General features: G+C 46.4%; 1 protein-coding gene across 1 annotated transcript in view; it reads left to right on the top strand.

The window, feature by feature from the left end:
* LOC140403203 (venom factor-like) overlaps positions 1–27,792 on the top strand; it is a 259,736-nt gene that overhangs the window by 112,655 nt on the left and 119,289 nt on the right. The window contains exons 21-26 of the mRNA XM_072490955.1: positions 3,663–3,875; positions 16,191–16,242; positions 20,280–20,366; positions 21,063–21,266; positions 23,985–24,060; positions 25,705–25,864. Coding sequence (XP_072347056.1) covers positions 3,663–3,875; positions 16,191–16,242; positions 20,280–20,366; positions 21,063–21,266; positions 23,985–24,060; positions 25,705–25,864 — 792 coding nt within the window. The remainder of the gene's footprint in view (positions 1–3,662; positions 3,876–16,190; positions 16,243–20,279; positions 20,367–21,062; positions 21,267–23,984; positions 24,061–25,704; positions 25,865–27,792) is intronic.

Here is a 27,792-nt window from a genome sequence, read left to right as displayed (position 1 = left end):
TCAGTCTGACCCCATTTGTCCCTACCCGTGTAATGTACTGATTGGCTTGGATGAGTCTCAAGTATATTTGATTGGATGGTTAGTTGTCAATCATCAATGTGCAACATAGCTGTGAATATGTTGCATCTTTGGATGTTTGTTGTGTATTGGAATGTGATTTACACTTTTAATCAGCTCTGGTTTCTACTGTTTTTTTGTTGACTGCGACACTTTTTCGCATTTTGGACAATTCATTTTATTCATGTTAATTTATTGTGACCTTCATTGAATTGTTTCATTCGCTTCGAGTTAGACCGTAGACGCTGCAAATGTTTCATATCCCTGCTTTCATTATTGCAAGCTGTACACTTTATAATCTGAGATTGCGTTTGCAGTCTTATGATGGAGATCATTTTAAGAAGTGAATTTTGACATGGGCTTTTTTATTTACATTAAAGTGGCTAAATCAATGACTCTTTTACCTATCAGAAATAACTGGTTCCCTTCACACCAATAGAAAGTGGTTCCACTCCATGAACATCCAGCTGGCCTGCGATCAACAGATGGGCATCATGCACGTATGTGCCCAATACACGGGCAATGTGCATGACTCATCTTGGCACACTTGGTGATCCCCGACATGTTTGAGGGGCACCATCGCCGGCTGCGGGACTGGCTGCTGGGCGACAGGGGTTATCCGTTGCTATCGTAGTGGTGACGCCTATCCGGAGGCCACTGACCGACGCAGAGCCCCGATACATCGATGCCCATACAGTGACCAGAGTGTGGTCGAGTTGTGCTTCAGAGTCCTGAAGAAGCACTTCAGGTGCCTGGAATGTCTGGAGGGGCCCTCCAGTACGAGGCTGGGAGGGAGGCACGCATCATGGTGACCTGCTGTGTCCTCCACAATATAGCCCAGCAGAGGGACGATGTGCTGGAGGAGGAGGATGAGGAGCAAGGGCAGGCCTCATCCAACGAGGAGAATTCGGGGAAGCGGGATGATGAGCGGGACATGGAGCCCGGGGCAGGCATGGGAGGACGTACGACGCTATCGGCAGGGCCAGTGCTCACAGGACACCTTCATCGCAACACGTTTCACCGACTAGGGGGGGCGGGGGGTTTACTGGCCAGGGGCATTGATACCACCACCTCAGACCCACATCCCCTCACCCCCCACACCACCAAACCACCCGCATGCACACCCCGTCCATGACATATACCTGCGGCGCTAAGAGTTGGGGCACTGGGTTGGCAGTGACAGCGGGTCTGGTTCATGGGCTGGAGGATGATGACAACCCGCTCTGCGATGAGCTCAGGTGCTCGAGATTGTATGACAATGTCTGACCCATGCCCACTAGTAACTTCCACCTGGGTGATCCCTGCATGCGAGCTGGCAAGTACATCACACGGTCCCGTCGAATCCCTGGGGTGGGGGTGCAGGCGACGGTTGGGACGGGAGGGGTGGAGGGAGGGAGGGTGGGGAGCACGGTCCACCCACGGGGCCTGCACTAGTCCCCCACCTCCCAGTCCCCCTGGCCAGCACTGACCGGCCCACCCCTACACCCATTAGGCCGAGCATCAAGGCAGGATTTAATGGTTAACAGATGTTTATTCTGGAGGAATATATACAATCTGTGCCCTAGCCCTTATAACTCAACTGTGCCCTGCACCCATGCCAACTTAACTGGTGTCTAACTTTCTGTCCTTGCGGGCCCTAACACAATGCCTAGGTGGTTCCCCTGCCAGTGCAGCAGGAGTGGAGGCGGATTGCTGTGACTCCTGCTCTGCGACTAGGGTTCCCATTGGCGCACGTCTCCTGAGGCGACCAGGACTGGATGAGCTCGGCCGCGGCTCAGGTGTCCCGAGTGGCGTGGTGCCACCCTGTTCTGCCCGCTGGCCATCAGATGCACCAGGGGCAGGAGGGGGGGGGGTGGTGGTGGAGTCCGACATTCTGCGTTGTTCAGGCACCTCCCCTGCGGGATTCACTGGGGGTGCCTGATGGCCCCCAGGCTATTCCATGGGACGGGGTGTGAGCGGAGCCATTCCTTGAGGTCCCCCCGCCACCTGGCGCTGCCAGTCCTGGAAGCCCACTCTGGTATGAAAAAGCACCTATTGTCACAAGTAGGCTTCAAATGAAGTTACTGTGAAAAGCCCCTAGTCGCCACATTCCGGCGCCTGTTCGGGGAGGCTGGTACGGGAATCGAACCGTGCTGCTGGCCTGCCTTGGTCTGCTTTAAAAGCCAGCGATTCAGCCCTGTGCTAAACCAGCCCCTGAACAGTGACGTTGCTCTCTTTCCAGCCATCTTGTTGACTGGGATGGCGTGTGTGGAGTGGGTAATGTCGTTTAAGTGCAGCTGCGGTGTATGAGCCTCGTGTGGCAATCACAGATCCGGCGAATCCAGCGCCGTTTTGCTTGGAACCGGTTGTGTTCCACTTGGGGATGGTGCTAGCCGATTTAGAGTTGCTGAATCCGTGCAGCTGTTGCACTGTTTTTGGTGTTGTAAAACATCACGGTCCCCACGCCGGCGTCAGCACTTAGTTTCAGAAACGGAGAATCCAGCCCAGGAAATTTCCCTGTATTGTGAACTCTACCATTTAAAAATGGCCACCTGCAGGTTCGATTTTCATTTCAGGAAGGGGGTGGGGTGGCCTGGATTGGAAGTTGAGCCTTCTGCCCCAGATTGACAATGGAGGGTGCTGGGCGTAGAGCTGGATGGCAGGCTTGCCTTTGTTGTATTTAATAAAATCAGTTCTCAAACCCTCACCGTCTCCCACCCTCCACACACTCCCCAAGCCCCATCCTTGCCACCACATGTCCCCCACCCATCTCTCATGGACACCTGTGCCAAATCAGGCCCCTCATATCCCCCATGGTCCTTTATAGACACTATGCCAGGTTGGTGGCAACTCATGCCAGCCAATGTCTCCCACCCACTGCCTTTTGCAGTTACCCATTACATGCCAAATCACGGTGCATCCTTTGGCATTTCTTTTCCAGCTGTTTGACAGTCCTTCGACAGTTGTTTGCAGCTATCCAGCTCTTTCACAATTCTTTGCCAGCTGGACAGTTCTTTGACAGCTTTATGGTTCCAATTGATTGTGAATCTTTTTAAAGCACAATCATCTTTACTTTTCACAATCAAAAAGAGTGCCTTGCCTCTCTAACAAGTTTCCTTGTTACAAAGGGTATCTTACCCCTCTAAAGAGGACCCAAACAAATCCACCAACTTCAGACCTTCTCTTATCTGGTCTAATCTGCAAGCTTCAAATTTCACACTCCTTACATATCAAAATCCCACTTCAGTGGAGGTAGCTGGTGATTTAAATGCACAAATTTCAGTCTGACTCCAGTGCCATCCAGACAAAAATGGAACATGTCATGTTCGGGGGCCGGACTTAGAATTTTCAGCCAATACCAGGATTTTCACCGCAATGGAGGCTCTCTGTTAAGGCAAAGCCCTGGGCTCAATTTTATACACATGTGGTCAATCATCGTTTAATTATCCAAGGAAAATTACCACTGGAAAATAGATTCTTGAATCTCAAGTTGGAGATCAGAAGTGCTGATCAGGACATAATTTTTGACATAATGTAGATGTGTGTTAGTAGATATCAATTTGTCACATCAATAATTCCACCTTGATAATGATTATTTTCTAATTTAATTTAATTTTACATTCTAGGTACGTGTAGAGTTTCCGTACAATATAAACCTCTGCAGCAGTGCAAAACAGAGCCAGAAATTCAGGCAAACAGTTGATGTCCCTGGAAAAGGATCCACTGCTGTGCCATATGTCATAGTCCCTTTGATAATCGGCGAAATAGGTATTGAAGTAAAGGCAGCAATCCGTAATATATATGCTGCTGATGGTGTGAGGAAAATCCTTCGAGTGGTAGTAAGTATGAAACCTCCACATATGTTTGGCATTAATCACCATGCTCATTTACTACTTAGAATGTTTACAGTACAGGAAGAGGCCAGACAATCAATCCTATGCTGGCTGTCCGCAAGTAAGGTTTGGTTCGTGCCACTTCCTTGCCCTTTCTCTGTAGCGCTGCAATTTGTTTTACCTTTAAGTGCTTATCCAATTCCCTTTTGAAAGCCATGTTGTTTGAATCTGCCTCCACTATATTCTTGTTATTTCTATCCTAAGCCAGTTGGTGAGGTATGAAACTAGACAGTAATAATTTTCTTGATAATAGGTTTATTCACAGAATGCAGCATTACATGCCTGCTTCCTACCAACCAGCCTGTGTCCCAACAATCCCTCTTGATAACCGCTCCACATACTCGCAATGTTCTTCACCTTTGTATCCTAACAATATAGGCAGCATGGTAACATAGTGGTTGGCACTTTTACTTCACAGCGCCAGGGTCCCAGGTTCGATTCCCGGCTTGGGTCACTGTCTGTGCGGAGTCTGCACATTCTCCACGTGTCTGCGTGGGTTTCCTCCGGGTGCTCCGGTTTCCGCCCACAAGTCCCAAAAGACATGCTTGTTAGGTGAATTGGACATTCTGGATCTTGTCCGAATGCATAGCCAATTTAACTGTCCAATCAATCTTCTTAACTGCTGTTTTCTTCGTTGAATGTACGATTATCTTTCTGTGATGAGTTAGCCCAATTTATTGCGATAGGATTAACACTTTCTAGATATGATTGTTGATTCAAGGTTACTCCCGACCTATCCTGATTTATGTCGAAGCCTAACTCTTAAATTTCCCTTTGATCTTATGTGCCAAATTTCTCAAATACAGCAGAAATTCCCAAAGAAAATCATTGACATAAATAATAAAGATGCCTGAAAGTTTCTCTTTGTGATACCATTAGAATATTTCTAGATCTGTTTTATGCTCTCTAACTGAGAGATACCATCTTTGATGCATCATTCAATCCACAAATGGATTTGTTTAATTTCTGCAATTTTCCTCCTACATTACATAAACGCCTTTGGTGAGACCAGAAGATCCCACCAGCGGGAAGGGCCTTAAAATCCCACCCTTAATCTGGTTGCCAAGTCTATAAAATGCAGGGTAAAAATATTGTTGGCCTTGTCCCATACCTTTAAATCCAAAACTATTACTTTACGCTGGTGCTAATGGGAGACTTAGAATCAGCCGTGTGGTGTCCTCCAGTAGTTGTTCCATATATCACACTCCTCACTAATCTCTCCAGTGAGATTTGCATACTCATTATCAACCAATACTGTGTCTTTTAGTAGTTCCTTTAATCTGTGACAAGAGGGATGGGCAACTTCAAGAAAATTTGAGTTCTTTCTATCAGAATTCCTATCACTCGATGCCATTAACACTTCTTTAACATTCTGATTAGAGATGCTGGGTTTTATTAAAGGGAGACAATAATATTGGGCAAACCACAAATCGATTCCCGTACCAGCCTCCCCGAACAGGTGCCAGAATGTGGCGACTAGGGGCTTTTCACAGTAACTTCATTGAAGCCCACTTGTGACAATCAGCAATTTTCATTTCATTTCATTTTCATCTCATTTTCAACTGTGCCTTTTTCATGGAAGGCTTGCTCAGCAACCAAAGGACATCTCACTCAAGTGGCTTACGCCTTCTATTCAGCATAATCATCACCCCTTTAAGTGACCTCAGTGTGTTGTCACTCTCGAATCTAATGCAAGTAACAGAACTTTCATATTCGCTGATCGTTCTTCAATCCTTAGTCCTGAGTGACGCGAAATATTATTTTAACCAAAGTGTTCCACATATTGTCAGTGTACAAACACAAATAAATTAATCTGTGACCAGTAGATTTATTACCAAATTGAAGTTTCTTCTGACCAGTACATAGAATTCCTACACAGATACTTAGAAGATAGGAGCAGGAGGAGCCTTTTGGCCCTTCGAGCCTGCTCCGCCATTTATCCCAAACACAGCTGATCATCCAACTCAATAGCCTAATCCTGCTTTCTCCTCATAGCCTTTGATCCCATTCTCCCCAAGTATAACAGAGAATATACAGCAGAAATTCCCAAAGAAAATCATTGACATAAATAATAAAGATGCCTGAAAGTTTCTCTTTGAGATACCATTAGAATATTTCTAGATCTGTTTTATGCTCTCTAACTGAGAGATACCATCTTTGATGCATCATATCCAGCCGCCTCTTGAATATATTCAATGTTTTAGCATCAACTACTTCCTGTGGTAATGAATTCCACAGGCTCACCATTCTTTGTGTGAAGACGTGTCTCCTTATCTCTGTCCGAAATGGTTTACGCTGAATCCTCAGGCTGTGACCCCTGGGGCGAAGTTCTCCCCCAACGGCGCGATGTCCGCTGACTGGCGCCAATCAGACGGGCATCGCGCCGGCCCAAAGGTGCGGAATGCTCCGCATCTTTGGGGGCCGAGCCCCAACATTGAGGGGCTAGGCCGGCGCCGGAGGGATTTCCGCCCCGCCAGCTGGCGGGAATGGCATTTGTTGCCCCGCAAGCTGGCGGAAATGGCGTTTGGTGCCCCGCCAGCTGGCGCGGAAATGCGGCGCATGTGCGGGAGCGTCAGCGGCCGCCGACAGTTTCCCACGCATGCGCAGTGGGGAGAGTCTCTTCCGCCTCTGCCATGGTGGAGGCCGTGGCAGAGGCGGAAGGGAAAGAGTGCCCCCACGGCACAGGCCCGCCCGCGGATCGGTGGGCTCCGATCGCGGGCCAGGCCACCGTGGGGGCACCTCCCGGGTTCAGATCGCCCGGCGCCACCCCCAGGACCCCGGAGCCCGCCCACGCCACCTGGTCCCGCCGGTAAATACCAGCTTTGATTTACGCCGGCGGGACAGGCATTTTCTGGGCGGGACTTCAGCCCATCCGGGCCGGAGAATTGAGCAGGGGCTCCCGCCAACCGGCGTGGCCCGATTCCCGCCCCCGCCCAATCTCCGGTACCGGAGACTTCGGCGGGGGCGGGGGCGGGATTCACGGCGGCCAACGGCCATTCTCTGACCCGGCGGGGGGTCGGAGAATGACGCCCCTGGATCTGGACACACCCAGTATTGGTAACATCTTCCCTGCATCTAGCCTGTCTAGTCCTGTTAGAATTTTATAGTCTCGATGAGATCCCCCCTCATTCTTCTGAACTCCAGTGAGAACAATCCCAACCTAGTCAATCTCTCCTCATATTACAGTCCCGCCATCCCTGGAATCAGTCTGGTAAACCTTTGCTGCACTCCCTCGAGAGCAAGAACATCCTTCCTCAGAAAAGGAGACCAAAACTGCACACAATATTCTCGATTTGGCCTCACCAAGGCCCTGTATAATTGCAGCAACACATCCCTGCTTCTGTACCCAAAACCTCTCGCAATGAAGGCCAACATACCATTAACCTTCTTTACCGCCTGCTGCACCTGCATGCTTACCTTCAGCGACTGGTGCACAATGGCACCCAGGTCCCGCTGCGCGCTCCCCTCTCCCAATTTACAAGCATTCAGGTAGTAATCTGCCTTCCTGTTTTTGCTTCCAAAGTGAATAACCTTATACTTATCCAAATTATACTGCATCTGCCATTGATTTGCCCACCCGCCCAACCTGTCCGGATCATGCCATAGGATCCCTGCATCCTCGTCACAATTCACCCTCCCACCCAACTTAGTATCATCTGCAAACTTTGAGATCTTACATTTTGTTCGCTCGTCCAAATCCTTAATATATATTGTGAATAGCTGGGGTCCCAGTACCGATCCCTGTGGCACTCCACTAGTTACTGCCTGCCAATTAAAAAATTCCTACTCTTTGTTTCCTCTCTGCCAACCAGCTTTCTATCCACCTCAATACACTTCCCCCAATCCCATGCGCTTTAATTTTGCACAATAATCTCTTATGCGGACTTTGTCAAATGCCTTCTGAAAGTTGCAAATATACCACATCGACTGGCTCCCCCTTGTCAACTGTACTGGTTACATCTTCAAAGAATTCCAACAGATTTGTCAAACATGATTTCCCCTTCATAAATCCATACGGACTCTGACTGATCCTGCTTTCTAAATGTTCCACTGTAAAGTCTTTGATAATTGATTCAAGAATTTTCCCCACTACCGATGTTAGGCTTACTGGTCTGTAATTCCTTGCTTTCTCTCGACCTCCCTTTTTGAATATTGGAGTGACATGAGCTACCCTCCAATCTGCAGAGACAGTTCCAGAGTCTATAGAATCCCAGAAGATGACCACCAATGCATCCACTATTTCCAGAGCCACCCCCTTAAGCACTCTGGGATGCAGGCCCTGGGGATTTATCCGCCTTCAATCCCATCAGTTTTCCCAGCACCATTTTTCTACTAATGTTGATCTCCCTCAGTTCTTCCCTCTCATTGAACCTATCATTCTCCAACATTTCTGGTATCATTTTGTGTCCTCTTTTGTGAAGACAGAACCAAAGTATGTATTCAATTACTTAGCCATTTTGTTGTCCCTTATTATGCATTCCCCTGATTCGCTCTTTAGAGGGCCTACATTTCTCTTTATCAATCTCTTTCTCTTCACATATCTATAGAAACTCTTAGTGTCAATCTTTATGTTCCCTACAAGCTTACTTTTGTACTGTACTTTCCCCTTCTTAACCAATCTCTTCGTCATTCTTTGCTGAATTCTAAACTGCTCCCAAACCTCAGACCTATTAATTTTCTTGGCCAATCTATATTCTTCTTCATTGGATCGGATACTATTTCTAATTTCCTTTGTAAGCCATGGATTGGCCCCCTTACCAATTTTGTTTGCGTGCCAGACAGGAATGAACAGTTGCTGTTGTTCCCCCATGCGTTCCTTGAATGCTTGCCATTGCCGATCCACTGTCATCCCTTAAAGTAACTCTCCCCAATCTATCAAGGCCAACTCACACCTCACACCTTCATAGTTCCCTGCATTAAGATTCAGCATCCCAGTTTCTGTACTACTTTACTCTCCATCTTGATACAAAATTCTATCATGTTATGGTCGCTCATCTCCAAGGGATCTCACACAGCCAGATTGGCAATGAGTCTCTTGTCATTACACAGAGCCCAGTCTAAGATGGCCTGCTCTCAAAGAACAAAGAAAAAAGAAAAGTACAGCACAGGAACAGGCCCTTCGGCCCTTCAAGCCTGTGGCGACCATGCTGCCCGTCTAAACTAAAATCTTCTGCACTTCCTGGGTCCGGATCCCTCTATTCCCACCTTATTCATGTGTTTGTCAAGACGCCCCTTAAACGTCACTATCATCCCTGCTTCCACCACCTCCTCCGGCAGCGAGTTCCAGGCACCCACTACCCTCTGTAAAAAACGATCTAAACCCTGCTGTATCCTCCGACACTCCTCATCGCTATCCGCAATTCCACCAACCTTTGTGTCATCCGTAAACTTACTAATCAGACCAGTTACATTTTCCTCCAAATCATTTGTATGTACTATGAACAGCAAAGGTCCCAGCACTGATCCCTGCGGAACACCACTAGTTACAGCCCTCCAATCAGAAAAGCACCTTCCATTGCCACTCTCTGCCTTCTATGACCTAGCCATTTCTGTATCCATCTTGCCAGCTCACCTCTGATCCCGTGTGACTTCACCTTTTGTACCAGTCTGCCATGAGGGACCTTGTCAAAGGCCTTACTGAAGTCCATATAGACAACATCCCCTGCCCTACCTGCATCAATCACCTTTGTGACCTCTTCAAAAAACTCTATCAAGTTAGTGAGACACAACCTCCCCTTCACAAAATTGTGCTGCCTCTCACTAATATGTCCATTTGCTTCCAAATGGGAGGAGATCCTGTCTCGAAGAATTCTTCCAGTAATTTCCCTACCACTGACGTAAGGCTCAGAGGCCTGTAGTTCCCTGGATTATCCTTGATACTCTTCTTAAACAAAGGAACAACGTTGGCTATTCTCCAGTCCTCCGGGACATCACCTGAAGACAGTTAGGATCCAAAGATTTCTATCAAGGGCTCAGCAATTTCCTCTCTAGCCTCCTTCAGTATTCTGGGGTAGATTCCATCAGGCCCTGGGGACTTATCTACCTTAATATTTTTCAAGACGCCCAACACCTCGCCTTTTTGGATCTCAATGTGACCAAGGCTATCTCGGCGCTGATTGGCACGCTGTCAACTCCTCCGGCACCGGCTTAGCCCCCGGAAGTGCGGAGGATTCCGCAACTTCCGGGTGGCCCGACGCCGGAGTGATTCGCACCGCTCTTGGAGCCGGCATCGGGCCGTCCCGCCAATTGCGGGAGAGTCCTGGCCCATATTGCCAGAGCGACTATCCTTTCTTACTCCTGTATTAATTTCCTCTTTAACCAGCAGTGCCACGCCACCACCTTTTGTTTCATGTCTGTCCTTCCTAAATATTGAAAACTCTGGGACATTCAGTTCCCATCCCTGGTCACCCTACAGCCATGTCTCCGTAATCCCAATTATATCATACCCATTTCTATCTACCTGCAGTGTAGAAGGAAGCTATTCATCCCATCGAGTCTACGCCAACCTTCCAAAAGAACACTTGACATCAGCCCACTCCCCTGCCCAATCGCTGCAACCCCACGCATTGATCATGGCCAATCCATCTAAACTTTACACCTTTGGAAACTAAGGGGCAATTTAGCATGATTAAACAACCTAACCTGCACATTTCTGGACTTAGAATTCCCTCAGACTGAGCAATGTAGTCATCTTCCGCTTCCGTACCTTCTGTGTTGTGTCGCTTTGACAACCCTGTCATTCCACTTTGGACATCTACTGCATAATGAGGGGGTGGCACGGCAGCACAGTGGTTAGCACTGTTGCTTCCAAGCACCAGGGACCTGGGTTCATTTCCCGGCCTGGCTCACTGTCTGTGCAGAGTCTGCACGTTCTCCCCGCGTCTGTGTGGGTTTCCTCCAGGTGCTCCGGTTTCCTCCCACAAGTCCCGAATGATGTGCTTGTTAGGTGAATTGGACATTCTGAATTCTCCCTCTGTGTACCCAAACAGGCGCTGGAGTGTGGCGACTAGGAGACTTTCACCGTAATCTCATTGCAGTGTTAATGTAAGCCTACTTGTGACACTAATAAAGATTATTATTATTATTATATTTAGGGCAGCACAGTAGCAAAGTGGTTAGCACAATTGCTTCACAGCTCCAGGGTCCCAAGCTTGGGTCACTGTCTGTGCGCAGTCTGCATGTTCTCCCCGTGTGTGCGTGGGTTTCCTCCGGGTGCTCCGGTTTCCTCCCATAGTTCAAAGATTTGCAGGTTAGGTGGATTGGCCACGCTAAATTGCCCTTAGTGTCCAAAATTGCCCTTAGTGTTGTGTGGGGTTACTGGGTTATGGGGATAGGGTGGAGGTGTGGGCTTGGATAGGGTGCTCTTTCCAAGAGCCGGTGCAGACTCGATGGGCCGAATGGCCTCCTTCTGCAATGTAAATTCTATGAAATCAATGAAATTTCAAGCCACATCTGAAACACCTGTTCAATGCTCCCTGGGTGTTCTTGGGGTTCATTTGCCTGTTATTATTGCTCTAATCTCATGGTCTGGAAGATCTGCCAAAAATGCCTTCATCCTCATTTCTTTTTGTCTGTAATTCTTCTGCCACCTGCCTACACCCCATATCTGAATAATTTTGGAAGACCACATGTTTATCGAGTCCTCCATTTTCCATGACACAGCCGAATGTCTTAATTGTGCCATGGAAATAACTGCGTTCCGAGTACTTTTTTAAGCCTCCCCGAACAGGCGCCGGAATTTGGCGACTAGGGGCTTTTCACAGTAACTTCATTTGAAGCCGACTTGTGACAATAAGCGATTTTCATTTCAAGTGTCAGACATCAGATTGAAAATCACATCGCTTTTGGAAAATCTAACTCAAATTTAAAAACCTGTCCATGTGCAACACTTTAGCACAATCCAACAATTTGAAACCGAGCATTGATCAAACTCTCAATTTCTGCCATCTTTTATATAGGGCGGAAATTTCTCATCTTTTGACTGAGGGTGCAATTTTACTGCTCCGCCCGCCAGTGGGATTTTCCAGTCCTGTCGAAGTCAATGTGCTTTTGAATAGCTCGCCACATTTTCCAGCCTGTCCCTGCCACTTTGGGGCGGAATGAGACGCCCTAAGTGTTAACTCAGGCCGGAAAAGAAGAGTGCAGCCCTCCAGCTCCACAGCCAGCTTTTCCTTGCTCTGTTTTTTGACATATCGGCAAAACAAATCAAGGAGGAGGGTCCCACGATGCCACAGCCAGCAACCTGAGCCTTTGACAGATTGGGATGCCCTTTCATCAGAAAGGGAAAAATGGAACGAGGGAACTCTCGCCACCGCCACTAGATTTCCCCCCTCCCCGGTCATGGAACTAGGGGGCAGTGCCCGGTTACCGTCCGGACATGACCCCCTCCCCTCTGGGGGCTGTACTTACCTGTGCACCCCCGGTGGGTTTTATCCACCTGTTCCCCCTTGTAATAAACTGTTGTAAACCGTGCCTGCTTGACGTCACACCATTAGGAGGGGGATGATACACCGGAGATGCCCGCTAATTATATTAAACTGGATTTCAATGGGGTCCCAATCAGCGCATGGCAGGAACTCCATTAGATCGAGCACGGAAAACCTGCCAGGTAAAAGACGTTTTGGGACTCCCCCCTGAATTCTCTACCCCCTCTGCCATTCTCACCTGTCAAAACCGGCGGTAGAAAATCACCTCCATAGCCTATTAAAATCCATCATGTCTTGGAATAATTGTCTTTTTATCAAAGTCTGAACATACCTTATAGGCATTTAAATAGCTCATGGGCTAGATTCTCCGCCACATCAGGAACTCCACCGGTGGTGGGTGGTGGGGAGTCCAGCGTCGGGCAGAATGCAGGATCGGTGCCAGGTGCTGATTGCACATCCGAATGTTCCAGATCCCCGCTGGCGTTAAGCGGGAGGATGAAAGTGGGTTATTAAGACCCATTTGCATCCCATTAATGGGCCAGGCCCACGTGATTCTTTGGTCTTCTGGGAATCGAGTGGGTGAGAATTGGTGCAGGTCATGACAAACGTGGATTTAACGCGGTGGGCCTTGTGGTGGGCCAATGGGTTAACTCTTTAAGGGAGTTGCAACCAAAGTCCATTGGAGGGCAACCCCCCCCACCTACAAGGCAAGACCAGCCCACTCGACCCCCACCAGACCCCCCTCACCGACCTCCCACCAGAGGCCCCTCAATTAATGAGACCCCCATCAGTCACCCTGTATTTAAAGAGATCCCCAATAGAGATTCATAATTAAAGAGTGATGCACTAGATACCCCCCAAAAGAGAGACCCTGCCTCGTAGCCCCCCCCCTCCCAGAAGAGAGAGCCCTGCCTGGAAGCCCCCCAGAAGAGAGACTCATGCCTGGAAGCCCCCCAGAAGAGAGAACCCTGCCTGGAAGCTAGAGAGCAGTCCAGGCCGAGGCAAGGGGTCCAGCTGCCGGACCTCGCTACCGACTGCCTGCTCGAAATGCTGACCCAATAGTGGGATTCCCGAGGGAATCCCTTGCAGTCCTCACCATGCATAAACTTTCATGGCAAAGGGTTGGCACTCGCTTCCTGATTTGCACACCCAGCATGAGCGCAAATCAGGCGCGATTCAGCTCCAGCGGGAGAACCTAGGGCTGGATTCTCCATTCTGGAGACTAAGTCCCCACGCCAGCATGAAAACGATGGCATTGCACGACGGAAAAACCGTCGTGAAACAACCACCAATTCTCCATTCCGGGGAGGCTAGCAGCCAGGCAGCTTAGAGCTCCCAGCTCGAGCTGCCGATACAGCCTGGAGAATTGCCGGGTCCGTTGCACGGCGGCGACCTGCAGCGGCCATGCCGTACTTCACGGCAGATGCCGCTCGTGGACCTGGGCCCAAAATAGTCCCCCCTTTCGGTTGGCTCGCGCGCCCCGGACCGCCTCACCACGGTGCCCCCAGCCCCGAATATGTCCACCCCTGCCCGCGGAAGGACCCTCCCCTGACTGTGGCGGCGCTGGATTGAGTCTGCAGCCGCCACGCCGAGTTCCTGATGGGTGAGACCACACGTCGGGAACTCGGCCAGTCCGGGGCGGAGCATCAGGGGGCGGAGCACTGCAAACGTGGCACCGCCCACGATTTCGGCGTCATCGGGGATTCTCCGCCCCATCACCGAACGCGGTTTTGGCGTCGGGGGATCAGAGAATCCAGCCCATAGTCTCCCAAATAGAGAATCCTGCCCCATCTCTCTCATAAGTTTCATCCATTAAACTTAACAGAATTTTCATCAATGCCCAACTGATGGAGATTATGTTGACAAGAAATGTGATGATTTTGCTTTTGTCAGGAAGTAATAGTGCCAACGCCATACCTTGCTTTCTCTTTGGTGAAGCCATGTCCACAAATCTACTAGAATTTTCCACTGGCCATTAGGTTTAGATTCAGAGAACAAGGTGGGTAGTCATGCAAACTGGCACTGTATACTTGCCTTCAGCCATTTCTCGTTTCTCAAAAGTAACTCAGATTACAATCTTCTGTTGGAAAAAAATACGTTTTCTCAGTTTCCAATCTTAATCTTTAAGCAACCGCCCTCTGCTACAATTTTAATCCCAAACCAGACGGTGATGTCTGAAAATAGACGCTAATGCTTTTCTTCACAATAGTTTGATTTACAGAATGGAGCATAACTCTACTTCCTATCTCTGAATTCAGAGTCCCAGGACTCTCGGAGGGCCGAAGGGCCTGTTCCTGTGCTGTATTGTTCTTTGTTCTCTAACGTATGAAGTACAGCCCCAGTTTCTCCAATTTATTCAGCTAAGGTCTCTCTTCATACTCTTTCACTACCTATAGACTAATAACACTTCATCAAATCAATTAAATTAACCAAATTGACAGCCCCTGGGGGCATAATAATGACGGATAAGGCTTTTAAAGGAAACTTAAACTAAATGTCATTTTGGGGGTTGACAAAGCACCCCAGCCCCCATGGTCCCCACTGGTCATGGAAGGCCTCAATCCTACCAGTGGACATAGCATGCTCCCTCTCCAAGGACACCTGGCAATGAATGTAAGTCTCTCTTTATAAGTGCTACAAGTACTTAATCTATGTATCTTAACAATATATTTAACATACCATTCACAACTGTCAGGCAACAGATTCACAATCATAACAATGTTCTCCGTTAAAAATAATCCACTTCTCGTCCTTGGCTCTTTTTGCCAGCTACCTTATATCTGTGTCCTTTAGTTTTCGATCCTACCAACAGAAACAGTTTATCTTTATCAATTCCATCTCGACCGCTCATCAATTTGAACCCAACTATTAACCTTGTCTTCTCGGACTGTTTTCATTAGAAAGATGGAGGTTGAGAGTTGACCTGATAGAGGTCTACAAGATTATGAGGGGCATGGATAGAGTGGATGGGCAGGCACTCTTTCCCAGGGCGGAGGGGTCAGTCACCAGGGGGCATTGGTTTAAGGTCCATGGGGCAAAGTTTAGAGGAGATGTGCGAGGCAGGTTTTTTTACACAGAGGGTGGTGAGTGCCTGGAACGCGTTGCCAGGGAAGATTGTGGAGGCAGATACATTAATGGCGTTCAAAAGGCATCTTGACAAACACACGGATAGGATGGGTACAGAGGGATACGGCACAACGAAGTGCTGAGGGTTTTAGCCAAGGTTGGTATCATGACCTGTACAGGCTTGGAGGGCCGAAGGGCCTGTTCCTGTGCTGTATTGTTCTTTGTTCTCTAAGGTATAAAGTACAGCCCCAGTTTCTCCAATTTATTCAGCTAAAGTCTCTCGTCCTTGAAACCATTCTTGTAAATCTTTACTTTTTGTAGCAAATTGGCTCATCCTAGACGCCAATTTCTCAATTGGAATTGAATCTCTGAAACAGAATCTAGATTGTCTGGAATCCAAAAGATTTTGGTAGCAGATACTTGGCACAAAGCGCAAACACTGATCTTGGTTAGAAATCTGGCAAATTACAAATGGATTTTAGGCAAATTGGGAGTGGAAAACTAGACAGGGAAATAGTCATGTAGGTCACTGACACTAATAGAATTTTTCACCAAGGGGGTTAGATGAATCTTAATTATGACCATATAAATATGGGAGTTGTGGAACATATTCAGGATGAATAAATATGATACTAGTGGATGGAAAGTCAGGGGATTGTCTTGGTAAGAGTGTGTTAACCTAGAGAATCATAATAGCTTAAACAGAAAATATTAGACCTAGAAGAATCCAGACTCTATCGTACTCATTCTATTTTTTTTTCTATTGTAGCCAGAAGGGAAAAAAATTCATGAACTGCAAATTTTCGAATTGGATCCCAAAGGTTAGTTCACTGTTAACATCCTTGTAACTAATGGTTAACAAAACATCATTAATGTTATTGCTGAAAGAAAAACAAGTTGCCAAAGCTTTTCGTCGTCGCCTCATCAGGACCAGTGCAAAGATGTGATAGATTTAGATTATTCCCAACCTGATAATACTTTATTAATAACGTATGCTCTCGGTTAACCCACCAAAAGAGGGAAACCTGTTTTCCTGCCAAGACTCAGAATAGATCTCACGAAGGGAGAATGCTTTTCCGGGTCTCAGATTAAACAGGATCTCAGTTACTTTTTATGGGTAAAGTTCAGATGCGTCACTCGTAACTAAATCATTACCTCTATCGTCATGGGTCCTAAGTCATTTAAGACTTCCTAAATGAGTGTTTAGGAGTTTAAACTTTGAGAGTAATTCTTCATAGTATAATTTTAATCCAAGTATTTTTATTGTAAAAGTACTCCCAATAGATACATACAGAATTGCAGAGTTAAAAATATAAATTGATTAACAGTCTTTAGTTATCTGTTAATAAAATAAAATTGTTAACAGTCCTATGTTATCTGCTAACACACTATCTCAATAGAATGAGATATCTGAAACATGGAAAATCCTAAAAGTATCTCTTATCAATTTCTTAATACATTTCCAAGAAGTTAAACAAAAACATACTTACAAAACCTGAGGTTTTGTCTGACAAGGCAAGCTTGAAGGACAGAGCTTTGACCTACACTCCTGCAGGGGAGTGAGAAGGGTACCTCTCTGCTAAAATGTCCCTCTTTTTATACATAAAATCTTCAAATCGGTCAAGGACGGCATCTGTCATCCTGTCACTTATTGTTGGTTAATTACCTATAGCCAAATGGCTAATTGGATGTATTATCATCAATACATATTTTAATGATCGTAGTGTCTGTGTAAATGTCAGGTGTCCAAAGATATATTGGCAAAGGGGACTCGTATAGAGGCCAGGCTTTTTTCAGAGTTGTCATGTTCTTTAGATACCAAAACAGACACTTTTTGTGAGGGTGTTATTCTAAGTGTCAAGAGGTATAGTTAGGAAGGATTTGTGTGTTATTTATCTTAAGAATTTCCTGTCTTAATGGTTTGAACATTTGTAGGTGTAGGGAGTGATCCCAAAGAATTTATGGTGTGTCAAAGGAAGGTCTTTCTTCTCCTGTAATTGTTTGTATTAATGAGCCTTTGAAACCAGCTCCGAGTTTCTCCCAGCAGGTGGTAACTTCTACATGACCTTTAGCTGAAGTGGTTTTATTCCACTTTGAATTAAAATGTTGTTTGTATTAATGCCTTATTTAAACCGAATTCTGCGGCGGACGTGATATTCATCACAAAGTCAGGTATGTAGAGAGGCCATACATCCCAATGTTGATAGAATCAAACAGCATGGTCCTTTGCTAGTTCATAATAAGCAGAGAATGGACCAAACTCAACCAACCCATGCTAGCAAAAACCCAACAGCAAACATCTACTGTTAAATGTGATGCCACAATTGGTAGCATTTGCTGATCAATCCTTAGTGCCGACTACACTAACAGCATATTTAACATGATCAATCGAGTTCTTAACTCGGCTCATTTATACTTGCTCGACGTGACATACAATCATGGACAGGGATCCATTCTCTGCAAACAAAAGGGATATGTTCAAGCCTGATGCTTTTTTTTTCGATTGGTTGTATGTGAAGTGGGAAATGCAGCTGCCATATTTATAGAGGGCAGTGTGCAACAGATGCAAGTACAGCCATCACAACCTGGAATTGCAAATATTGCAGGGGCAGCAGCATCAAGTTAACACCTTTAACAAAAGGGAAACAGTGTTTACAATTGTGGCATCACCACAGTTTCTGACTTATCACTCCGGAGACGCTTGCCCTTAATCTGGGTCTGTCACTGGGAACAAACTGTGGTGCTGCAAATGGAATAGTGGCTGTTACTCCCTCCCCATCCTGATCTACAGTGTCACAAAACACTTGAAACACCGGTTTGTGGGAATTTGTTTTTGGAACGATATGAGCAGTCCCATGGAATCCCAGTAAAAATAACCAGCACAGTCGTCGTGGAACAATTCCATAGAATCCCTTCAATGCAGAAGGAGGCCACTCAGCCCATCAAGTCTGCACCGACCCTCTGAAAGAGCACCCTACCCAGCCCCACTCCCCACACCCTATCCCCGTAACCCCACCAGGCATGACCAATCCACCTCACCCGAACATCTTTGGACTGTGGAAGAAACCGCAGCACCCGGAGGAAACCCATGCAGACATGGGGAGAAAATGCAAACTCTACACAGACAGTCACCCAAGGCCGGAATTGACCCGGGTCCCTGGCACTGTTAGGTAGCAGTGCTAACCACTGTGCCACCTTGTTGCTCTTCTATTAGACTATTTATTGAATGAAAGAAAAGATAAATGCACACGAACTAGACTACACTACTCTAAGGCGATTAATTATATGAACCCCTAAATATACACACAGTTGATGTAGAATGTACACTTGTTCCAAAATATATATATGACCCCTGAACTCGTTAAGACTTCCCCTTTCTCCAAACAACATCCAAATTAAATACATATGTCGTAAAATCCAGCTTATAGTTACCACACAATACAAGACTCATAATCAAGTCTGAGAAACATGTTTTCCTGTTCCAGCGAAGATTTTAAACTGCTTCGACTCTCGGACACAAATGTGGCCCTAGCCTCCTGGTTGTGAGTTGCAGACTGGCCTCCCAAATAGTTAGATGTAAACTGGCCTCTCAAGCTGTCAGATGTAAACTGGCCTGTCTGCTTCTGAGGGTGCTGGCAATTATACAATTTCTTCTCTTTGATTGTTCATGCTGTGTATTTGGCTGTCTGCCTTTCTCAAATTCCTTGACTCTATAAATTAACATGCGTATACCTCCACTGACCTCTCAGTCGTCTAGGTAAGTTGTTTCTACTAATAGGCGATTTACACCTGGTTCTATTTAGATGCCTGCTAATCTTGTTATTGAGAAAGTCACTTCTCATCCTGCTTTTTGAATGCTGGCTTCGGCTGCCGCTAGGCAAGTTCGCACCTGTTGCTGGGCAGATCGCATTCTATTTTGTCTTGTTAAATTTGTGTTACTATTAATTACTAGGCAGATCCATGACAACGGAAACTGCAGGTTGGCCGCTCACCAACTGCACGCCTGCTGCAAGATTCAGAACAATAAGGTCCAACTGGCACCCCGTGTCCTGAAAATTATGTAATTGGCTTCACGTAGGTGCGAATAAGTGCACACGTGTGGAGAGGTATCAATGGGCATCTTGCACAGCCATCATGCATTGGCAGCCAACACAGTGGGGGCGATTTTGAGCCCATGTTCGCTGTCAGTTTGAACGGCTAGAATCGGAAAACGCGATTCACTCCGGTGGGATCGCAATTTCCGATTCCCCAGACCATTCACTGGCAGCGGGATAAGAAATCAGCCGCAGAAGACCGGGGACCTCAGTTTGACACGTTGTAATATTATTAGCAAGGCCTCTCTCCAGGAGCTCCCCCTCACTAAATATTCATTCCTATACAATTGGTTCATAAAGCATGCATCAGTCGAGGGAATTCCCTCTGTTGAGTGGGGGGGGGGAGGGGATTAAAGGTAAGTTTAACCTCTGGGGGGAGAGGGACATGCCTGGGCAGTGCCAACCTGACAATGCCAACCTGTGCCAGGGGCCGAATTTCTAAGCTGGACCATCAGGCGAAACAAAACGTGGATACAAAGTTCAGTCAGTCTGGGTTTACCTTCATGAAATTATCTGAGAAACAAGGAGCTTATTTCTTGAAAGAAATTAAAATACTGAAGTTGAGTAAACTCAGGAGGATTGATTAATCTGGGTAGAGAGAAGACAACTGAGAGGAAACAAACCGTAAACCAATAGTTGTCAAAAAAATCAGGAGGATTGATTAATCTGGGTAGAGAGAAGACAACTGAGAGGAAACAAACCGTAAACCAATTTAATTGAAAGATTTTCTTTATATAAATCAATATATTCTTTCTTCAATTTAGGTGCAAAACAAGTGATTAATATTAATATCAAAGTTCCTGATGTCATTGTTCCAAATACAAAGCCAGATTCATTCATCAGTGTTCAAGGTACGTTGATTGTGATGTGGGCTCTCTTGCTCAAAGAAACCAGCCAATTTTCCTGCAGAGGCTGAAGGGCAAGCATATTGCTGACGTATTCTTGGCTTGTTCCTATCTGGAATGTACAAAATAATGGAGGATTAGCATATTATCTTTACAATAAAAACATTGCTGTAAAAAGAGACATGCTGTTGGACCAAGGGCCTTAGATGGCCATTGAAACCCCCCCGGAGTGCTGTCAGTACAAATGTAAGCTGCCAGGACACTCGGCACACTACCCTGAGTCGCCCGTCGGTGCTGCGTGTGTCTGACGAGGGTTACGCGGCTTGCCTCCCGACAGGATTAAGGTACCGGGATCAACTATTTTGGTGCAATCAACTCGTGCTGTCAAGCGGAAGGGGTACAACACACGCACAGGAACTGTGTGCGTCCTTTTATTTCTCCCTTTCGTTGCTGGAAGGATACATAGTGCCTAATTGACGGATGAGCTGCTTTCCTTTTGACCCTTCCCTCTTCCACCATTCCTATTAGATTTCTAATTCTTTTAATTTCTGATGAAAGATCATCAACCTGACTTTCTGCTTTTCCCGCACAGGTTCTACCTGACCTGCTGAATATTTCCAGCATCTTCTGTTTTTCTTATAGATTTCTAGCAGCTGCAGTATTTTGCTTTGTTCTTACGAATGTATTTTGTTACCGAAACAGGAGACATTTTAGCCCAAACAATTGAAAATACTATTGATGGAGCAAAACTGAAAGATCTAATTAGAGCACCTGGTGGCTGTGGAGAGCAGAATATGGCATCAATAACCCCAGTTGTGATTGTCACCAACTTTCTGGACAAAACCCGGCAATGGGAAAGGGTTGGAATAGATCGTAGAAATACTGCACTGGACAACATTCAACAAGGTACACATCCCTAATTTTATATCCAAGATTGTTAAAATAAGGAGCATCATGTTTTTGGAATTTGAATTTCATGCATATTGAGACTATCACTGATGGCATAGCATAAGTCAGGTTCAGGATAGCAGCTACATTTTACACTGCACCAACAATACTAATGTTGAGGGCTATAGATTGCAATATGTTGATACTGTGAAATCACATGGCATCCTTGCCTCATAATGTAGAGATTCTAAAACATTTTTACAGAGGCTCCCCTCTTTGGAAATCATGACCCCTGCTCTTCGAAAATAAATACTTTTTTTTAGTACCTGAGAAGACAGCAGAGTTCACTTTTATTGATTATACTAAATGGGGAAATAATTGAGAGAGGTTCAAAATGCCATTACGTTGATGAGAATGGGAGGGGGGGTGGGGGGGGCAGAAGTAAATGATTTTCTGGAGATAGTGAAATTGAACATGGAAAGGATTGAGTGCTCAGAGAGTGCTGGAAGTATTGTGGTGGACAGAGGGCCAATGGGTAAACAGTTGGATGTTATAAAGTGCACGTGATTTATGGGAAGATGCTTCTTTTCCCAGAATTGGATTTGGGCGATATGAGCGGGAGAGACTCCTAATCAATCATGCTTGTTGTGGAGTAGCACCCCACAAGCTATCAGCCTTTGACAACAAGCTCTCGAACTATTCCAGGAAAAACCTCGCAATGGGAACAGATTAAAGTCTGCCTTGTGCACCATTAGGTGTGGGAAGTGATACAATAAACAATGAGCAATATGTCTTTGGAGCCAAGTTCTATCCAAGCCAGAAAGTCAGTGAAATCTATTGGTAATGAAACAGCGATGGCAACAGTTTTTATGCGAACACATGTGGCTATTGGGAGGAAATGCAGATTGGGCAGTGATTATTAATCTGCTGAAAGTGTCCGCGACAGCACTGAGATTTGGTAATGTTTGTCAGATTTGTCTGTCAAGGCAGTAAAGGTGTCTCGGGGAATTTTCTGGGGTTGTAAAAAGTGTCCTAGGGCGGGATTTTCTGACTCAGTGTGGTTTTGGGCAGGGAAAGCAGTGATGAGCCCACTGGCAGACCGAAAAACCCTACCAGCGCAAAGGGCCAGAAAACCCCTCCATGGCGGATTTTGCAGCAGAGGAGACGGTGTACCATTGGCCAGTGGCAGGATCTTCCAGTCCTGCCGATGTCAATGGCTTTGGCCGTGACTCGCACCCTCCACTGCCGGCAACCCCGTAGCAGGAGGTCGTCATTGGTGGGACCAGAAGTTCCCACTGGCAGGAAGGACTGAAAATTTCAGCTTCGGCCTTTGCTTTGCAATATTCCAGTAAAAATAACCAGCACAGTCATTGTGTAACAATTCCATAGAATCCCTACAATGCAGAAGGAGGACATTCGGCCCATTGAGTCTGCATCAACCCTCTGAAAGAGCACCCTACCTAGGTCCACTCCCCGCCCCATCCCCGTAACCCAACCCAACCTTTGGAGATTAAGCAGCGACTTTAGTATGGCAAATGCACTCACCCTGCACATCTTTGGACTGTGGGAGGAAACAGGAGCATCCGGAGGAAACCCACGCAGACACGGGGAGAACGTGCAAATTCCACACAGATAGTCACCCGAGGCCGGAATTGAACCTGGGATCCTGGAGCTGTGAGGCAGCGGTGCTAACCACTGTGCCACCGTGCCACCCACTGAACTCGAATATTCCCAACTTGACCTGATTAACACCCCAATCGACCACCCAACTACTGGACTACCTCCTGATCAGACCTGTCTACCCCGTCAATCTGACTCTGACTATCCTCTCACCTTCCTACCTACCTACCTACTAACTCACCCACCTATCCACTCATCAAACTACACACCTCACGAATCTCACCCACCTCATCCACTTGCGCACCCTACCCATGTCACACACTTACCCAGTTACCTACCTACCACACCATTCAGTACATCACACTCATTCATTAAAAATCTGGGCCTATGTATATTTACCAGCTAGTGCCACAAAAATATTGTCTGTATAGGTTGGAATCGAACCCGGGTCCCTGGTGCTGTGAGTCAGCAGTGCTAACCACTGTGCCACCGTGTCGCTCAAGTAGGAGAAGAGGATCTGAGATGTGTAAAGAGGTGAAAAAAACAGATATCAGCTTTGATGAGGAAAAGCAGCCAAAATACACATGAAAATAAACATTGCATTTGGAATTCAGGTTACAAAGGCACAGCAGAGGAGAGACATGCGCCAAGACTCTTCGACCTTGTTCGCGGTTGGGATTCTCCGGTCTCCGATCTCATTTGGAGTGGGGCGCTAATGGATGGGATCGGAGGATCCCACTCATGTCCTAGTCGTAACCTGATAAACACGGAGGAAAAAATATAAAAGTCCAAAGTTGCATTTGGGGCTCTGTGGCTGAATGAAATCAACTCACCGGCAACTCAGAGTCAACACGGAGCATTAAAGAAGCAGCATTAAAGACCATGTGAAGAGGAAGTGGATCGAGGACCATTTGATAGTCTTGGCCAAGCTCTTCTCTGATTGCGATTGGTTTTGATTAGACAGTATTTTCTGTAGACATTCGGCATTCAGATTTTGTTTTCTGAGATTCGTTGCTCTTTGACTGGATCATTGACTTTACCAGTTTTATGTTTACCTGTTTCAAATTTCCAGAGTTGTTTGATGTTAATTTTTGTATTTGCTTCTTTTCTACTGAGGTTATGCTCAGCAAATGACATATCGCAAACCAGATGGCTCTTATTCAATATGGTCATATACAGAACCTAGCACATGGTATGTTGTAAATTATTTCTGGTCACCTTGTATTGACATAGGATGCAGAATCGTGCTTCTGTGAAGTTCATTGGGACGTTTTACTATATTAAAGGACTATGCAAATACAAATTTGGTGGTCCTGCTTCTGTCACCTAGTTAATGATACTGGTTGTGGTAGTATGCATTAGGGGTCATGTGGGACTGTGAAGCCATGATGTCATTGGCTGACAGATCCCGGGTCCTGGTTGGACGTTGACCTCTAGCTCCGCCCTGAAGGCGGAGTATCAGTACCTGGAGCCCTCCCCCGCAGGCAGTCTACTACTGAACTGCGGGGGAACAGTCACGCTTAATAAAGCCTCATCGACTTCACTCTATTCGTCTCTCGGAGTCTTTGTGCGCTACATAACGCCATGATGCAGGATTGGCAGCATAGGATACTCAAAGTCCATTACAATATTCCATGCAATATGAACGGAGGATTTGCTTTCCAGACATGTCTCTCTCTGCTATGAAACAACAACAATTTGTATTTTTATAGCACCTTTAATATAATTAAACCTCCCAAGGTGTTTCGCGGGAGTCATTACCAAACAGAATTTGACACTGAGCAACATAAGGGGACAGGGACTGGGACAGGAGACCAAAAGCTTGGTCAAAGAGATAGGTTTCAGGAGCATCGTTTTGGAGATTTAGGTCGAGAGTCAGAGAACTTGAGGGAGAATTCCAGAACCATTCAGTTTGGGGTCAAAAATACAGGGATCGATTCTCCAATTTTGCGGCGAAGTGCTGATGCCAGCGTGGGAATTGTGGCGTTTTACGACGCAAAATCGTCCCAAACCCTCACCGATCCTGCGACCAGTGAGGGGCTAGCAACATCGCCGGGTAAAACGCTCGGCTCACACGACAGAAACTGCTGGAGAATGGCCAGGTCCATGGCTGCGCATGCGTATGCCAGTGACCTGCAGTGGTCGCGCCGTACAACTTGGCGCCGGCTGTGCGCATACCTGACCTGCCACCCCCCCAACCGTCCCCCCAGCCCTCGTGGAAACCACCCCGGCCAGCAGCATGGCTCCCGGCTGACTGTGGAGGTGCTGGACTCAGTCCGCAGCTACCACACCGGGTTCCCGACTGCTGAGACCACACGCCTCCCATGCAGTCAGCAACTAGGCCCATCGGGGGCAGAGTATCAGGGGAGGGCCTTCGCAGTTCCAATGGCTTGCGCCGTGCAATGCGATGACGCCATTTCGGAATGGACGGAGACTAGAAACCGGCGTCAAACCGGTGCCTCCCCTGATTTGGGCATCGGAATGGATTCTTCGCCCAATGGCCGATTACGATATCGGGGTCGGGCAAGAGAGAATCCTGCCCAATCTGGTGCGGCATGCTGTCAGGATTCTCAGTTTCCCATTGTGGAGCAGCCTCACACCGTCGGGAAACCTGCCGGCAAAACGGAGAATCCCGACGGCGGAGAATTCAGACCATGATTCCAGTAAAAAACTGCTTTAGATCAAATAATATGTATTTGTATTTCAACGTTTGTGTACATGGAATCATTAAGTACAGTGATGTTGTAAAGGTTTCAATGTGCTGTTTCTTTAGATTAATTTGCTCCAGAAAATCTGTTTGCGTTCACAATCTTACATTCCATTTCTTTCTTTGTAGGCTGACTGCTTACGTGGTGAAAGTGTTTGCAATGTCGTTTCATTTGATCCCGATTGACACGTATGTTGTCTGTAGTGCTGCGAAGTGGCTGATAGTAAATAAACAGAAACCCGATGGTCACTTCCAAGAGGACTATCCTGTACATGACAAATCGATTACTGTACGCAAGATGTTTCTTTTTACTCTTTATGATTCCATTTTGGTTGCATTGAAGAAATAAAACAATTTAATCAGAGAATTATACTGGACAGAATGAGGCCATTCAGCCCTTTGGGTTTGTGTTAGATCTTCCAAAGGAGTGTTCAGTTAGTCCCAGCCCCCTCCTGTTTCCCCAAATTTTTCTCCTTCACTTGTTCCTCCAATTCCCTTCAGCTACTATCGAATCTACATCCACCCCTCCTTCAGGATGCAGAATTATGCCGCCATGGCAATGGCAGAGCCAGAAAATGCGTTGAGCCATACAAAAGTCCAGTGACGCCAGTAGGACCAGATGATCCCATTGGCAGCTGAGACCATAAAACTCCGCCCAAGTGGTGAATAACAAATCACAACTTGCTGCATTAAAAATAAATCCTCATTGTCTGATTTGGTTCTTATATGATTTATCTTAACCTGGATCCTCTCTGTCCTCACACTGTAAACACTTTACTCTTACTCTATCAAAGCTTTTCAAGATTTTGAACATCTTTATCAAATCTCCCATGTAACCTCCCTTATTATTTTCCATTGCTTGAAGTACCTCCAGGGCCAATCTCACTCTAACTCCTACATCCTGATCTCACCCTTGCCTTTGCCCCTTCTTTGTTGTCTACCATTGGTAAATTTTCTCTCCAGCATTTTGTTTTTTATTCATTCACAGGATGTGGGCATTGCTGGCTAGGCCAGCATTTGCGACCTATCCTTAATTGCTCTCGAGAAGGTGATGGTGAGCCACCTTGCTGAACCGCTGCAGACCATGTGGTGTAGATACATCCACCATGCTGTTAGGGAGGGAGTTCCAGGATTTTCACCCAGCGACAGTGAAGCAACGGCAATTTAGTTCCAAGTCAGGGTGTTGTTTGGCTTGGAGGGGAACTTGAAGGTGGCGGTGTTCCCGTGCAACTGCTGTCCTTGTCCTTCTAGATCAGTGGCCTCCAACCTTTTTAAGCAGAAGATCACGTTTAGAATTTAAATGCAGCACAAGATCCACTCTTAAAAATTTGACTTTACTGAACTGCTCCCCCCCCTCCCAAATATATGCTATGCATAGCATTCACTTATTCTTAATGTGATACCTATCTGTGAGTGCTGTTAAGTCTGAGTTATAGTTTGAGATGGAAAGTCTCATAACAGTCCATCAGATGGGCATCAGCGAGATGAGTATGATACATTATTTGATGATCTTCATCTGGGAAAAGGCCATCTCAGAGAGGTATGTGGAACTAAAGTAGGCTTTCATCTTGAGTGTGCAGGATGCCAAAAGAAGAAACTTCTCTCTGTCTACAAATCCCCAAAAGTCTTTGTCACTTGGCCTATCTTTCAATTCTATGTCATTTTGCATGGTGATAATTTCCATGTCAAGTCCACTGCTTTGTTCAAGCACCTGCTGAAACTTTGTTGTCAGATCTCCAATGTCCACTTGAAGAATAAAAAAAGGATTTGGGACAAAAACAGTGATTTGTTCCATCTTCTCTCACTCCTGAAATCGTCCTTTGAATTGATTTTCCAATTTATTCAAGCAGTCACTATATCTGTTTGGATGGAATCCTTTCGGTCTGACCTGTTGCGCTGACTTTCTCTAGATGTGGGAAGTGCTCAGTCAATTTGTTCTTTAACTGAGAGGGGACCACAGGCCCAGTTTCAACTTGAATGCATTCACTGCACTGATCATGTGTGACAAATCCATTGTAGTTCACGATTCAGCTCATTCAATTTTGCACTTATGTACATAAGAAAAGCCAAGTGTAGCAACCATGCACTATCTGACAGCTCGCGGCACACCTCATTTCTTGATTTAAGAAAGCTGACAATTTCAGGGAGAAGATCTGAAAATCTCTGGAGAACTGCAACCGGTCCACATCAGACACCATTTCCCTGGCTCTACACTCA

Source organism: Scyliorhinus torazame, chromosome 27, assembly GCF_047496885.1.
Source record: "Scyliorhinus torazame isolate Kashiwa2021f chromosome 27, sScyTor2.1, whole genome shotgun sequence".
Taxonomy (NCBI): Eukaryota; Metazoa; Chordata; class Chondrichthyes; order Carcharhiniformes; family Scyliorhinidae; genus Scyliorhinus; species Scyliorhinus torazame.
The sequence above is the reverse complement of the archived record's forward strand: the minus strand, read 5'-3'. Positions and strand labels throughout refer to the sequence as shown.